Source organism: Phocoena sinus, chromosome 7 (assembly GCF_008692025.1).
Source record: "Phocoena sinus isolate mPhoSin1 chromosome 7, mPhoSin1.pri, whole genome shotgun sequence".
Taxonomy (NCBI): Eukaryota; Metazoa; Chordata; class Mammalia; order Artiodactyla; family Phocoenidae; genus Phocoena; species Phocoena sinus.
The window spans coordinates 52,635,763-52,652,478 of NC_045769.1; the positions used below are offsets into that span (position 1 = coordinate 52,635,763).

Consider the following 16,716-nt stretch of genomic DNA (forward strand, 5'->3'; position numbering starts at 1 on the left):
AATAGTTAATCAACTCCAGGAAGCACAGAGAGTCCCATACAGGATAAATCCAAAGAGAAACACACCAAGACACATATTAATCAAACTGTCAAAAATTAAATACAAAGAAAACATATTATAAGCAGCAAGGGAAAAACAACAAATAACACACAAGGGAATCCCCATAAGGTTAACAGCTGATCTTTCAGCAGAAACTCTGCAAGCCAGAAGGGACTGGCAGGACATCTTTAAAGTGATGAAGGAGAAAAACCTACAATGAAGATTACTCTACACAGCAAGGATCTCATTCAGATTTGATGGAGAAATTAAAACCTTTACAGACAAGCAAAAGCTGAGAGAGTTCAGCACCACCAAGCCAGCTTTACAACAAATGCTAAAGGATCTTCTCTAGGCAAGAAACACAAGAGAAGGTAAAGACCTACAATAACAAACCCAAAACAATTAAGAAAATGGGAATAGGAACATACATCTTGATAATTACCTTAAATGTAAATGGATTAAATGCTCCCAGCAAAAGACACAGACTGGCTGAATGGATACAAAAACAAGACCCATATATATGCTGTCTACAAGAGACCCACTTTAGACCTAGAGACACATACAGACTGAAAGTGAGGGGATAGAAAAAGATACTCCATGCAGATACTCTATGCAAATGGAAACCAAAAGAAAGCTGGAGGAGCAATTCTCATATCAGACAAAATAGACTTTAAAATAAAGACTATCACAAGAGACAAAGAAGGAAACTACATAATCATCAAGGGGTCGATCAAAGAAGAAGATATAACAATTGTAAATATGTATGCACCCAACATAGGAGCACCTCAATACATACGGCAAATACTAACAGCCATAAAAGGGGAAATCGACAGTAACACATTCATAGTAGGGGACTTAAACACCCCACTTTCACCAATGGACAGATCATCCAAAATGAAAGTAAATAAGGAAACACAAGTTTTAAATGATACATTAAACAAGATGGACTTAATTGACATTTATAGGACATTCCATCCAAAAACAACAGAATACACATTTTTCTCAAGTGCTCATGGAACATTCTCCAGGATAGATCATATCTTGGGTCACAAATCAAGCCTTGGTAAATTTAAGAAAACTGAAATTGTATCAAGCATCTTTTCCAACCACAATGCTATGAGACTAGATGTCAATTACAGGAAAAGATCTGTAAAAAATACAAACACACGGAGGCTAAACAATATACTACTTAATAACGAAGTGATCACTGAAGAAATCAAAGAGGAAGTCAAAAAAATACCTAGAAACAAATGACAATGAAAACACGATGACTCAAATCCTATGGGACACAGCAAAAGCAGTTCTAAGAGGGAAGTTTATAGCCATACAATCCTACCTTAAGAAACAAGAAACATCTCAAATAAACAACCTAACCTTGCACTTAAAGCAATTAGAGAAAGAAGAACAAAAAAAAACCCAAAGTTAGCAGAAGGAAAGAAATCATAAAGATCAGATCAGAAATAAATGAAAAAGAAATGAAGGAAATGATAGCAAAGATGAATAAAACTAAAAGCTGGTTCCTTGAGAAGAAAAAATTGATAAACCATTAGCCAGACTCATCAAGAAAAAAAGGGAGAAGACACAAATCAATAGAATTAGAAGTGAAAAAGGAGAAGTAACAACTGACACTGCAGAAATAAAAAAGATCATGAGAGATTACTACAAGCAACTCTATGCCAATAAAATGGACAACCTGGAAGAAATGGACAAATTCTTAGAAATGCACAACCTGCCAAGACTGAATCAGGAAGAAATAGAAAATATGGACAGACCAATCACAAGCACTGAAATTGAAACTGTGATTAAAAATCTTCCAACAAACAAAAGCCCAGGACCAGATGGCTTCACAGGCGAATTCTATCAAACATTTAGAGAAGAGCTAACACCTATCCTTCTCAAACTCTTCCAGAAGACAGCAGAGGGAGGCACACTCTCAAACTCGTTCTACGAGGCCACCATCACCCTGATACTAAAACCAGACAAAGATGTCACAAAGAAAGAAAACTACAGGCCAATATCACTGATGAACATAGATGCAAAAATCCTCAACAAAATACTAGCAAACAGAATCCAACAGCACATTAAAAGGATCATACACCATGATCAAGTGGGGTTTATTCCAGGAATGCAAGTATTCTTCAATATACGCAAATCAATCAGTGTGATACACCATATTAACAAATTGAAGGAGAAAAACCATATGATCATCTCAATAGATGCAGAGAAAGCTTTCGACAAAATTCAACACCCATTTATGATAAAAACTCTGCAGATAGTAGGCCTAGAGGGAACTTTCCTGAACATAATAAAGGCCATATATGACAAACCCACAGCCAACATCGTCCTCAATGGTGAAAAACTGAAAGCATTTCCACTAAGATCAGGAACAAGACAAGGTTGCCCACTCTCACCACTCTTACTCAACATAGTTTTGGAAGTTTTAGCCACAACAATCAGAGAAGAAAAGGAAATAAAAGGAATCCAAATCGGAAAAGAAGAAGTAAAGCTGTCACTGTTTGCAGATGACGTGATACTATACATAGAGAATCCTAAAGATGCTACCAGAAAACTACTAGAGCTAATCAATGAATTTGGTAAAGTAGCAGGATACAAAATTAATGCACAGAAATCTCTGGCATTCTTATACATTAATGATGAAAAACCTGAAAGTGAAATTAAGAAGACACTCCAATTTACCACTGCAACAAAAAGAATAAAATATCTAGGAATAAACCTACCTAAGGAGACAAAAGACCTGTATGCAGAAAATTATAAGACACTGATGAAAGAAATTAAAGATGATACAAATAGATGGAGAGATATACCATGTTCTTCGATTGGAAGAATCAACATTGTGAAAATGACTCTACTGCCCAAAGCAATCTACAGGTTCAATGCAATCCCTACCACTGGCATTTTTCACAGAAGTAGAGCAAAAAATTTCATAATTTGTATGGAAACACAAAAGACCCCCAATAGCCAAAGCAATCTTGAGAAAGCAAAATGGAGCTGGAGGACTCAGGCTCCCTGACTTCAGATTATACTACAAAGCTACAGTAATCAAGAGAGTATGGTACTGGCACAAAAACAGAAATATAGATCAATGCAACAGGATAGGAAGCCCAGAGATAAACCCACGCACATATGGTCACCTTATCTTTGATAAAGGAGGCAGGAATGTACAGTGGAGAAAGGACAGCGTCTTCAATAAGTGGTGCTGGGAAAACTGGACAGCTACATGTAAAAGTATGAGATTAGAACACTCCCTAACACCATAGACAAAAATAAACTCAAAATGGATTAAAGACCTAAATGTAAGGCCAGACACCATCAAACTCTTAGAGGAAAACATAGGCAGAACACTCTATGACATAAATCACAGCAAGATCCTTTTTGACCCACCTCCTAGAGAAACGGAAATAAAAATAAACAAATGGGACCTAATGAAACTTAAAAGCTTTTGCAGAGCAAAGGAAACCATAAAGACCAAAAGACAACCCTCAGAATGGGAGAAAATATTTGCAAATGAAGCAACTGACAAAGGATTAATGTCCAAAATTTACAAGCAGCTCATGCAGCTCAATAACAAAAAAACAAACAACCCAATCCAAAAATGGGCAGAAGACCTAAACAGACATTTCTCCAAAGAAGATATACAGATTGCCAACAAACACATGAAAGAATGCTCAACATCATTAATCATTAGAGAAATGCAAATCAAAACTACAATGAGATATCATCTCACACCGGTCAGAATGGCCATCATCAAAAAATCTAGAAACAATAAATGCTGGAGACGGTGTGGAGAAAAGGGAACCCTCTTGCACTGCTGGTGGGAATTTGAATTGGTACAGCCACTATGGAGAACAGTATGGAGGTTCCTTAAAAAACTACAAATAGAACTACCATATGACCCAGCAATCCCACTACTGGGCATATACCCTGAGAAAACCGTAATTCAAAAAGAGACATGTACCAAAATGTTCATTGCAGCTCTATTTACAATAGCCAGGACATGGAAGCATCCTAAGAGTCCATCATCGGATGAATGGATAAAGAACATGTGGCACATATATACAATGGAATATTACTCAGCCATAAAAAGAAACGAAAATGAGTTATTTGTAGTGAGGTGAACGGACCTAGACTCTGTCATACAGAGTGAAGTCAGTCAGAAAGAGAAAGACAAATACCGTATGGTAACACATATATATGGAATCCAAGAAAAAAAAAAATGTCATGAAGAACCTAGGGGTAAGATGGGAATAAAGACACAGACCTACTAGAGCATGGACTTGAGGATATGGGGAGGGGGAAGGGTAAGCTGTGACAAAGTGAGAAAGTGGCATATACATATATACACTACCAAACGTAAAATAGATAGCTAGTGGGAAGCAGTCGCACAGCACAGGGAGATCAGCTCGGTGCTTTGTGACCACCTAGAGGGGTGGGATAGAGAGGGTGGGAGGGAGGGAGACGCAAGAGGGAAGAGATATGGGAACATATGTATAACTGATTCACTTTGTTATAAAGCAGAAACTAACACACCATTGTAAAGCAATTATACTCCAATAAAGATGTTTAAAAAATAAAGATTTTTTGCTTGGGCCAACAAAAAATATTTTTCATTGTGTTTCAACTGTTTCCTTTTCATTTACACATTTAACTTTTGGTTTCATCTATTAACTATCCATATTTATAACCTCAACCTGCCTATAACAGATAACATGCAGATATAGATTTAAGTAGAAAATAGAGATAAAAAATAAACTAATATTTTTTGAATGTCAGTTGTATGTCAGGTACTGAGCTAAACATTTTGCCTATTTTATAGTCACCCATATTTGAGACAGAACAACTGAAGCTGTCTTATATAGACGATTGTGTATGTATTTTTTCCTTGAAAATTCTTCATAAAGAATACTACATAGTCCATTTAAAAACCTGAGAATTTTTAAATGCCTTTAGTTACCGATGTATTGTTTTCAGTGTTTCCTTTCTAGACATTATCCTCAATCCCTTATTTTACAGTTTCAAGTTACTTCTGAGTCTGTGCTGAATTGAAACACACAATTTCTTCATATAAGGAAGAGAAGATATGTCGTTTGAAATGTTATATGAGAAGTAACTTCAGTCAACTCTTTTGCAAATGTTCATAGCTATTACTACAGCTATTAGTGTTTCAACCAGTTGACTGGCTAGAAATCTTGTCTTCCTTTTTGCCTTTCATCTCAGTAGAAACCTTTTTATTGATCAAAAATTTGAAAGTTAACAATATCCCTTTGGCTTGTCATTTCTAACTAATTCTCTTATTCACCAATCATGTCGATGACAAACTTTCACTTTGCTTTTATTCATTTATCCATCCAGTACATCTTCACTTAATTCGTGTGTGTTGAACATCTATCATGTGCACATTTTTCTGTGGATATTTCTGTAGTCAACCCCTATGTTCCACGTGCCCAATCAATATACGTTTACCTTCAATTTTGACAGGTATTATCATCTTAAATTTTAAATATTATATAATATTATGACAGAATATTTCCAGTTAAATACCGACATCTAGAAATAGATTCAGTGCCCTTCCAGACAGGAAGTAGGAGCTAAATACCAGTAGTTATAATGTCATGAATCAGGAAACTATGACAGGACAACAAAAATAAAACATTCCCTCCTGAGACCTTGTCAAGATCCTCTGGCAGATCAAGTCTGTCTGCTCCGCTCCCTAATTCATCCTACAAGACTCTCATGCAATGAAAATTATACTTTGCAGAATTATTCCAAATGGATAGGTCTGTGAATATGTTATGCTTTCCTAGTCTGCCTTTGGGGATGGAAGATGCTTAATGAGAGGCTGGGGCCTATTCTACACACTGCAGACAACTCCGAGACTCTTACGGATGCTGAGTCAAAAATAAACTTCCATTATGTGCATACTCTATTTGACTTCATTCTCAATGAAGGGAAGCCGCTTCCCAGTTTGAGAAAAAGCAAAGATTACTACCCAAAATGGGGGGAGGGGAGTGGTAAAGATTCAGTAACTAACTTATCCCGAAAGTCCATTGATAGCAAAGATAAATAGGAAAAAGGTACCAAATATGACCTTTTATTCACCATTCACAGATGACTCATAAGCTCAGCAGACAACATATCGGACTCGTCATTGAATTTTATTTTCACTCAAGATGCATACATGAAAGAAAAGGGCTTGGACATTGGACCCAGGCAGACCTGACTTTGACTTGAGGTCCCATCTTCCATTCACTAGCTGAATAACTTTAGAAAAAGTCCTTGCAACTCTCTGAGTCACAGAGTCCTCATGTGTAAAGTAAGAACAATGCCAACCATGACCCAGTGGTGTTTTGTGGAAAACAAGAAACATATATAGCAGTTCCTAACAATGTTTGAAGCAAGATAGGGTCTGAATTGATATTAGTTCCCCTTTCTTCCCCCATGTGTCTATGCAAAGCAAATTTGTTTTTGGCTTTGAAACATGAACTTTCTCCTCTCCCCCATCAGAACGCATTTTTCAAGCTGTCACAAATCTGAGAAGAGACACTAAGAAATGATTTCAAATAGAGGTATCCATTTAACATCGGAGTTTTTGGAAAGAAAAATTCATAATTATATGTTAAACTTCATTTTAATTATATTAACAGTGGAGATGCCAATTTTTTCTTGTGCTCTCCTTTTTTACATTTCATATCTAAGTAAAACTGTATCATTTTCTTTTTCAGAAAGCCCTTGGGCTAAATGACAGGGTATGGGATCAATTCCAACTGCTATTCCTGATCTGCCCCTTAGCCTGTTCTTTAACAAGGCTGATAGGTCAAAGATAGAAATAAAATTCTCAAGTCTTGGCTTAGCTGGATCCTGTCCTTAATGTGCTGAGAGACTTGAAGATGTGTTTTACACTTTGCTGGGTGGGGGAGGGGTGGGGGGGGAGGAGGGGAGAGGTGAGGAGAAGGTTTTATAAGAAATTTTTCTCCACATAGTTTGGTCAGAGTACTGCAATCATTGTCATAAGCAAAAGGGAGAACAATATTGACAGAAAGGAGACCACTTTTATGTTTAGAAGGGAAGATGGCGTAGAGTTAAGTGAATGTCATTCGCTTTAAACTAGAAGTAATAGGCAACACGAGTTTTTCCAGGACTTCTGCTACCGTGGGGCTCACAAGTGTGTGTGTGTGTGTGTGTGTGTGTGTGTGTGTGTGTGTCTGTTGGGGGGAGTGGGTCATTAGCTCCCGGCCCCAGGTACAACTCACCCAGTTGGAGCTGTTCGCACGTCCGCTCTGGGTTCTTTCCAATCCTGCATCTGTAAATCGCCCCAGGATTGACCACTGAAGTGTTGGCGAGCCAGCTGGCCGTGGGCGCCCCGACTACGAGCCTAAAGGGAGCAATGGGCACGTGCGCGCAGACGTGAGCCGTGCTGCCCACTGAACTCCGGGTCTTCACGGACTCCTCCGCCCACCACTCCGCGCACCCAACCCGCCACCCCAAACTCCAGGGCCTGGCGCCAGAACGCACCCCGGGTGCTGCCACCCCAAGATAAGTTAGTTTCCCGAGCATTTCTCTAGCGAGCTGGCCGTCGCAGGGTTCCCCTCCTGCCTCCCGCGGAGGGAGGAAAGTTTGAACCGGGCAGGGAATCCCTGAGGCGCCTTTCGCTCGCCGCTCTGAGATACCGAGGGCGCCGCCTCCGACCCCACTCACCATCGGTTCGCCCCGTGGCTGTGCAGCACCACCGAGTAGCCGAACAGGGTGTCGGCGGGGCCCTTGTAAACCATTGCGCTCTCGGTGTCCACGTTGTAGGGGCGCCCGGTCGGGACTCCCAAGCACAGCAGTAGCATCACCGCCTCCCATACGGCGGCCCCTCGCGGGCCCGGCCCGCACCTCGCTTCCGCAGCCATGCGCTCTCCGAGGGGAACATTCAACACCAAACGGCCACTGTCCGTCCCAAAGTTGCGCGGGATGAGACGGTCGGCCAAGGGGAAGAGCGCCCCAAGAGAAGAGGCTCAGCGTGTCCGGCGCCGGCAGGCGGGCGGGCGGGAGGAACGGGGGTTGGGGGGAGGGACAGAGGGAGGGAGGGGAAGTCAGGCAGCGGCGGGCGGAGCGATCAGAGGTGGCCGGGGATGCTGCGCGCTCGCCGGCCCCCACGCCCCGTTTCTGCAGTCTGGAGGTGCGGTGCTCACGTGGTCCCGGGGCGCGGGCCGCTGGGTGGGGTCCCGGGCGCAGTGCGGAGGCGCAGGACCCGATGCCGTCTCCCCGCGCGTGAGACTGTAGGGGGCGCTAGGGGACCTTGGCTGCGCAGAACGCGCGTCCAGGCCGGGGCCTCTTAGTCCCGGAGCACGGGATGACTCTGGGCTCCCGGGACTGCAAGAGTGGAGCCGGAAGGGGTCCGGGGCTTCGCCTTTTATCCGTGATTGAGGCCTAGATGTTAGCGGCGTGACCCCAATCCGACCCGCGCGCGCCCCACTATGAACGCAGAGGCTCCTCGGCCTGCCCGGAGTGGCCCAAAGGCCGGCCACAAACCTGGGCGCCGGGAGGGACTGCGCCGGGGAACTGTCCTGATCTTTCGTTGATAGTTAAGCGGTAGACCTGATTTTGGGGGCATAAGCAACCACTGGGGAGCCACAAATTAAACACAAAGCGCACTCCCTGAAGGCGCCCGATAAAGACGTTATGGTATATCACTTCAAGACTCAGAACCCTGCACCCTTCTATGCCCACTTCCTTCCTCCCCATACTTCCTCTTAGGTCCGGGCTGCTTGCTTGAGGAGCAGTGGCTCGAGCTGAAAGGCACAGGCGGGCAGTTTAGGTTGTTGCTGAGTCCAAGGGCGAGTCTGGGTTAAGGAAGCACTGTGACTTACCTCACTTCAACGGATTCCTCCCTCCGGTTCTTGATGCTCCCCCTTTCCACGCATCCACTCAGTTCCACCGGATACACCTGCCATCAGGGCTTAGACCCAGCTGAGGTCAAGAGTCAGACATCATAATGAGCCTCTGAAAATGCGCTGGGGACCCACAGCACAACACACCTGAACTGGGTTTGATTCTCGTCCTAATTAATCCACGTGTGCCTCAGGTTTCTTTCTAGAGCAACCAGAGACAGCCATAGATAATTAGGCCGGTATTTGCAGGAGATGCAGGTACAGTTATTAATTATTACTGTATGGAAAAAGAGAGAGAAAGAAACAGCATTCATCAAATGGTATGTGTGTGCGCATGTGCGTTAAAACCATACTGAAATAGCACCTCTGAAGTTGTAAAGGCAGACACGTAACTAAAATACTTGTTCACTCACTCAGCATATTCATTGCGCAAGGCACTTTGCTAGGTCCACGGGATGCCACGGTGAACAAGGCAGGAGAAGCTTTCAGGAAAATTTTCAGCCAAGTGGTAGACAAACATTTACTAACTAGAGAAAGTTCTGGATGCTTTAGTGACAGAGTTGAAGGACAAGGAGGGTTGTTAGGCTAAGCACTTTGAGAGGAGGGATGCGGGACAGGGCGAGCAGGGCCAGGCAGAGGAGAAGAGGTGGTCTTGGCTAGAGCAGTTAGCGGCTCCCACACAGGATCGTACAATATGAGGCTAAGTAGGGAGGCAGGGACACGCTGTGAACCTCCTAAGCCAGGCCAGGAGTGTTTATGCTGGAGCTAAAAGGAGGCTGTTGGAGAACTGGTCTGGATCAGCTGCGGGTTTCAGAAGCCCTCACACACCCTCCAGGCACTGGCAGCGTCAGAGCCACTGATCTGAACCCCTACCTCTTTCTTTCCCTCCTTTCACCAGAATCTTATACAATGAAATCCACTCAACACAATTCTTTCACGGGATAACTAAGAGGAGAGTGGCCAGTAGAGCACTTCATAGGGCAGGACCTAATTTCTGTGATGGTCATTATGGTTATGACTTCACTACACGTGCAGAAACAGCCACCCTTTATGATCTCATACACTATGGTAGCCCTGAGTTTTCTTCCTCCAAGGCTTAGAGAACAGTCCATGTTTCCTAAATTGGGAGAAATAAAGGGTATTTAACATTGCCATTACAGAGCCTGAAGATACTGCTATAACCCCAATCAATTACTTTTGCAGGCAAGAGTGAGAATCAGGTGGGGGGTGAAGAGCATGTAGGCAGGAGAACAGAAAGACTTCTTTAAACTTCTCATGCCTATCACTCACTCTCAACTGAACCAAAATATTCAGTCATTCAATTAATGTGTCATTTGATTAATATGTTTCAAGTGCCCACTGTGTGCTAGGAGATGCGTTAAGGTCTCAAATAAAAGACAAAATACAAGTGATTTCTATCCTTGGTAAGAAGTCCTCCCCAGTAGAGAGGATTCTAATATGGGCTCACCCAATTTCTCAGCTGTTATCAAGAATGAGCATTTCTCCTTGAAAGGCTCTCTTTTCATGACACTTTTTGAGCCGTTCCCTCCTTTCTATCTGGCCACTCCGAGTTTCCTTTGCTGGCTTCTTTCCCTCCACCCTAAGTGTCGGAAAGGCCTACGGCTCCATTCTGAGCCCTCTTTCCTTCTCTTTCACTCCTTCTTAAGAGCTCTAACCGATTTCCTGTATCTTTAAGTACCAACTAAATAATCCCGCTAAATACCACCATGATTCCCCAGTTCGTGTCTCCGGCCTGGACCTCTCTTCTCAGCTCCAGACCCATATGTTTTACTGCCTACCTGACATCTCTACTTGGATGTCTACTGGGCATGGCGCACGTAACACGTCTAACACTGAATTCTGACCCGTATCTCAACTATTCCTCCACTCAATCTTTCTTTCCCAAAAACAGCACTCCATCTGCCCGGTTGTTCAGACCAGAAACTTGGAAAGTAATTCTGAGTCCCCTCTCTCTATTCCCCACATCTAATCCATCAGTAATTAAGTTCTATTGATCGACCTTCAGAATATATCTCCAGCTCATCGGTTTGATGAGCTGCTTCTGCCCTGCTACTACCCTCTTTCAAGTACAGTAATCTCATCTGAGCTGTTCAGTAATCCAAGACCTGATCTCCCTATTCATCCCATCCCCACATCATCGATTTTCTACATAGAAGCTAAAGTGAATTTTTAGAATTCTAAATCAAATCATGCAGGCCACTCCCTTGCTTAAATCCTTTTTTTTTTAGACTTATTATTTATTTATTTTGGCCGTGTCGCGTCTTAGTTGCGGCACGGGGGATCTTTCGTTGCAGCACGCAGGCTCTTCATTGTGGTGCGTGGGCTTCTCTCTAGTTGTGGTGCTCAGGCTCCAGGGCCCACGGCCTCTGTAGTTTTACATGAGCTCTAGTTGAGGTGCGTGAGCTCAGTAGTTGTGGCTCGCAGGCTTAGTTGCCCTGCGGTATGTGGGATCTTAATTCCCTGACCAGGGATCAAACCCGCATCCCCTGCATTAAAGGTGGATTCTTTACTACTGGACCACCAGGGAAGTCCCTGCTTAAATCCGTTAAATAGTTTCCCATGCTCTTCTAGTACAAACCACACTTAACATGGCCTCCAAGGACTGGCCTCTTTGATCTGGCCTCTGACTACACTGCCAGCTCACACTGGCTTTCCTTAAGTGCATCAAGGTTTTTTTCACTCTCTGTGCCCTTGCCCATATTGTTCCCTCTGCCTGAACGCACAGCCTCTGACTTCTCACATGATTCCTCTCTTTCTTCAGTCTCAGTTGAAAGATCTTCTTCTCACAGATGATTTTCCTGCCCGTCCACTTAAAGTACGTCACCATATTGCAGAGCATCCTGTTCATTCTCTTCATAGCTCTTTAATGTATAGTCACAGGTGTCTTTACCTTTTCATTTTGTCTTCCTCTCTAGAGCACAAGGGCAGAACACATGTTGTGTTGTTACGTTATTCACCACTCTATCTCCAGCACCTGATAAGCTACCTGACCAACAGCAGGTGTGCAGTCAGTATTTTGAATGGCCCTTGTATGATTTGGACTTTTAACATCACTAATGTCACGAACTGAAAGAAATCTGGATATTTATAAGTCTATGTTCATGCATTATGGATGTGTCCTTTGGCAGATTCAAAGATATACTATAAAACATGGGTCTTACTCTTAATCAGCTTATAATTTATAAGGAGAGATATGATATGCCTTGAGAAAAAGAAAAGAAAAGAAAAAGCAACCAGAAAAGAAAATTTGGAATAGGGAGGGAGAGAAGAATGTGTTTGGATAATGCTGGCTGGGTTCTAGAGATGAGTCTGAGATATTAGTGGAACATCCATAGACATGTCTAGCAAGTCGTTTTTAAGATTTTTTTAAAACGCTTTTTTATGTTTTCTTTAATAGATCTTTTTAAATTACCAAAGTAAAGCATGTAACATGTAAAACAATTAGTGATGCATAAAGAATATATTTGTGATCTCTTCCTGCCTCCCTCTAACCCAACCTTCTAAAGCGTTCCCTTTCCACAAGTAAAACAACTGCTTCCAAGTGCATGTCTCAAGGTCTGCTCTTGGGGGATCTGAGCTACGACATAGGAGATAATTTTTTTCACAGGAGTAAGGTTCCCAACATGAAACAAAAAGCTCTTTTATCCTGATAGGTAATATCAGTCCAAATTTCCTGATGCTTGAATATAAATATAAACGACCAGGTTCCTTTTTAAAAAAAACATGAAATAGTGCTTCTCCTCATTATAAGAGTTCTGAAATCTGCTGAGAAACTGTGTAAAACATACTTCAGAATCCCCAACCCTGGAAGACCTGGAGACTGGGGCATTTATCCAAGGACTCACCCTCTACTGGTGGAGGGCTAACCTTGCCACACTTACAGGTTGCACCTGTTCACAGGCCAGCACGTGCCCAAATGCCAGAGGAGTCCTCAGTGGGAGATGAGGGACACAGGCACCTGAGCAGGGAAGCTGCCAACCTTCGGAAACTGTACTGGGCGGGGGAGCTCTGGGAGCTCAGGTGGCCCAAGGGGCGGGAGGCATCGACAGCATTGGCCACAACTGCCAATCAAAACCATACACGGTTTGTTAGTGTTACTCAAGCTTGGTTTTTAATCTCTTAAGTTTTCTCTGGTTGGCTGGGAAAACGAGTGAATGTGGATAATGCACTTTAACGCAGTACTTAGAACATAATCAATACTGAAAAAAATAGTAGCCCTTTCTCCTTCATCCTTCTTTTCTTGTATCATCATCGTTAATGATGCAATTTGTATAGAAATAAACTACCAACGGAAATAAACTCTGCATAGAAATCTGAGTTCAGTGCCAGTGACTCATGTGGAAGGTTGTTTAAGTTAATAAAAGGCATTTTCTGTCTCTATTTGCTTCTGTTTATTTATTCACTCATTCAACAAATATTTATTGAACACTTATTATGTATAACTGAGAGATGTTATGCATAACATGGCAGACAGATTTGGGATTCTTTTCCTTTTGATACTTTTATCCCCTTGTCACTTTTCAGTACATTGACATACACAAGCAGATGCTTTTTTTTTTTTTTTTTTTTTTTTTTTTCAAGCAGATGCTTTTTTCTACAACTATGAATACATCATTTCCCTTTCAGAGACCCTTAATGGCTCCTCCCCCAATTCAACCCAATTAAATTAGAATTTCTTGCCTGGGGCCTAATACCCTCCATGCTGGGCCTCAAACTTTCTTTCAACCCATCCCAAACATAGCTTATTTTTCCTTCCCTCTGGAAATGTTCCCTTTAGTTTGGGAAATTAACAGATCAAGAAATAACTATTTGAGCCAGTAGGTACCAAATACCATACAAAATGGTGCCTAACAGAGAAATTCAACAGACAAGTTTCTTCTGGCTGGATTATTCGGGGCAATTTTTCTGGAATAGAAGGACAATTTTGAGAAATTTCATTTTTTATCAGTCTTTTTTACAACTCCTGAAACTACTGATACTTTATAACTTCTTAAACTAAGTCTATTTCATGCTTCAGTTCAGAAGAAGAAACAACTGCTTCTCTTGTTACAGTGTATAAAGGACCTGGTATAAAACCATTCCCCCTCAGAGCACATAGTTATTATGTGACAACATTCTATCTCATAAGTAATCTGATCTGGAAGATTGGATTTGTGCACTGGAATGATTTAACAACTGGTCCATGCAAGATCTCAAAGGTTCACAAGACACACAGTTTACAGCATCACCCTCTTCTATTATCAGAGGTTAGAGTCCATGTAAAAGGGCTATACAACAGCGTCTTATCTGAAGCCTTTCATACGCATGACCTCATCTTGAAAAACCGAGTTCCTAGGCACTTCAGAAAAGGACATGGTAAATAAAGAGTGTAAAATTGATTAATCATGGGTAAAGTTTTATCACACAACAAACGTTTATGTACACATATCCCAAGTACTCTGAGGATACAAGAAGTTAAAGATGTGCTCTTATTCTTGAATAGCTGGCAATCTAGATAGATAGATAAATCTGCCAATTTAATTTAGATAGACAGCACATGCAGACCTCAAACCAGAAAACAATTTCAAAGCAACTTACAAAATATGTTGTGAATATAGCAAAAGCTATATAATGCAATTGCGATGTTTTCAGAATAGCAAAAGGTTTTGTTGGGGGACTAAAAGAAATAAATTTAGTTTAATCTTACACTTATGTTTCTTTTGTTTTGTTTTGTTTTTTTAAAAAAATCAGAGCAAACTGGGGGAACACAGAGATTAGTCTTTGTAGACTAGATAAAAGAGATAAGAAAACATCAGAAACTAAAATATCATCAGTAAATAGGAGGAATGTAAACAGTGGAAAGAGGCTACACCACTTTGTAAGGACAATAGTGCAAAATAAGAGAAATAATTTAATGCACCAAAGTTCCCTGAATTACTTAAAATCCCAAAGAAACTTTGGGAAAATAATTATAATTTGGATTAGTAAAACGTAATGAATAATACTACAAATACAAAAATAATTTCAGCTCTACCTCACATCTATGCATTAGAAGTCAGCAGACAGCTTGGATGTTCTATTTTTGGAGCACACTGAAAAGCTTTGTTTATAACAGTTGCACAGTATATTGACCCGATAAAGCAAATTCCCTCTGTTTACAGAAACTTAAAGCACTATTTTGGTTTTAAAACCACATGCTGTTCATAAGGAACTCATCAGAATTGTAGATGAAAGTGAAAAAAAAAATCTCAGACCCATATTTTTTATTACTGGCCAAAGGATGGTAATACTAATTCAATACAATTATATATATATATATATATATATATATATATTTATATTTATATTTATATATGGTGGATTGTAGAGCTACTTCTTACTCTTTTCATTGCTTCACGTAAAAGTCAGTAAGCTTTTTAAAAACCAGTTTTAGAAACCATACAGGGATTTAGGAGACATGAAACTGATAATGGAACTGCCCTTATATTTTTACAGCTTTTTTTTTAATCCATCTCTATTGGAGTATAATTGCTTCACAATGCTGTGTCAGTTTCTGTTGTACAACAAAGTGAATCAGCCATATGCATACATATATCCCCACATCCCCTCCCTCTTGAGCCTCCCTCCCACCCTCCCTATCCCACCCCTCTAGGTGGTCACAAAGCAGTGAGCTGATCTCCCTGTGCTATGCAGCTCCTTCCCACTAGAGCTAGCTATTTTATTAAACTGAAAGGGTTCACTTAGATTGTCACTAAAGTTTTCCACTCTCCAAATGTTATTGTTTTAAGTTACCAGAGAATACTGTTCATACAGAGCCTGCAGTAGGAATCAAAAAGCACACACAGACAAATAGGCAGGTGAAGGGCATTCAATTCAGTTGCTAATTCTTTTCAAAAAGGTGAGATGAGCAACTGCAAGGAGAAAAATATGAATCTTGAATAAATGTCAACTCTACATGTCTATATGTCAATGTCTATAATTGGATATCTTATCTATCATTTATCTTATCATATGCTGGCTTAGTTAAGTATATGCAAATAGAGAAGTTTAACTCATATATGTGTCTTCTGATAAATGAGCAAAAAGTAAATTGTGCTTGTGTGGGTCCTTACAATTTACAAAGTACATTTTCCAAGCTGTGCTAAAGTAGATGTGAAGTAATTATCAATAAAGCTTGTATGGCGCAAAAGGAAATAATACAAAATGCAACATGGTAGCCAAGACTACATTTTTTAATTCAAAACCAAAAGCAAAAATAAAACCCCATGGGGACATGATTTTCCTCAGAGGCTTAATCTGGAATTTCTTCTTCTCATCTATAAGTGAGCAAGTAAGAGCAGTACTGCAAAACTCAGAGATGAAATGTCAAAAGTCTAGACAGATCACAGACAGACCTCAGGGACAGGGAGAACCGCAAAGACAGAGCATTCCTGGAGTAGTACAGACCTGACTAAAATGATTTTGCAGTGTAATTGGAAAACACTGGAACCTCTGTTATTAGAGATTGGGCTTTGAGTGAAAAACTGAGAAGTCTCCGTATTTAGAATGAACTTTTTTTCAATTAATTTTTTTTATTAGAGTATAGTTGATTTACAACATTGTGTTAGTTTCTGCCGTACAGCAAGGTGAGTCCGTTATACATATACATATATCCACTCTTTTTTAGATTCTATTCCCATAAAGGTTATTACAGAGTACTGAATAGAGGTCCCTGTGCTATACAGTAGGTTCTTATTAGTTATCTATTTTATACATAGTAGTGTGTATATGTCAATCCCAGTCTCCC

At 41.0% G+C, this 16,716-nt stretch overlaps 1 protein-coding gene across 4 annotated transcripts in view; it reads right to left on the bottom strand.

Annotated features, from left to right (window-relative positions):
* Nucleotides 1–8,102, bottom strand: part of ITGA4 (integrin subunit alpha 4) — an 89,460-nt gene extending 81,358 nt beyond the window's left edge. For 2 of the 4 annotated variants that reach the window (XR_004350617.1, XM_032636528.1), the window contains exons 1-2: nt 7,753–8,102; nt 7,308–7,429 (exon numbers count right to left, since the gene is read on the bottom strand). Coding sequence is in view for 3 of the 4 variants with exons in the window: in XM_032636528.1 (XP_032492419.1) it covers nt 7,308–7,429; nt 7,753–7,949 (319 nt within the window). In the remaining variant the exon portion in view is untranslated. The remainder of the gene's footprint in view (nt 1–7,307; nt 7,430–7,752) is intronic. The other 2 variants (XM_032636527.1, XM_032636529.1) reach the window with 2 other exon arrangements.
* Between the last annotated feature and the right edge of the window lie 8,614 nt (nt 8,103–16,716).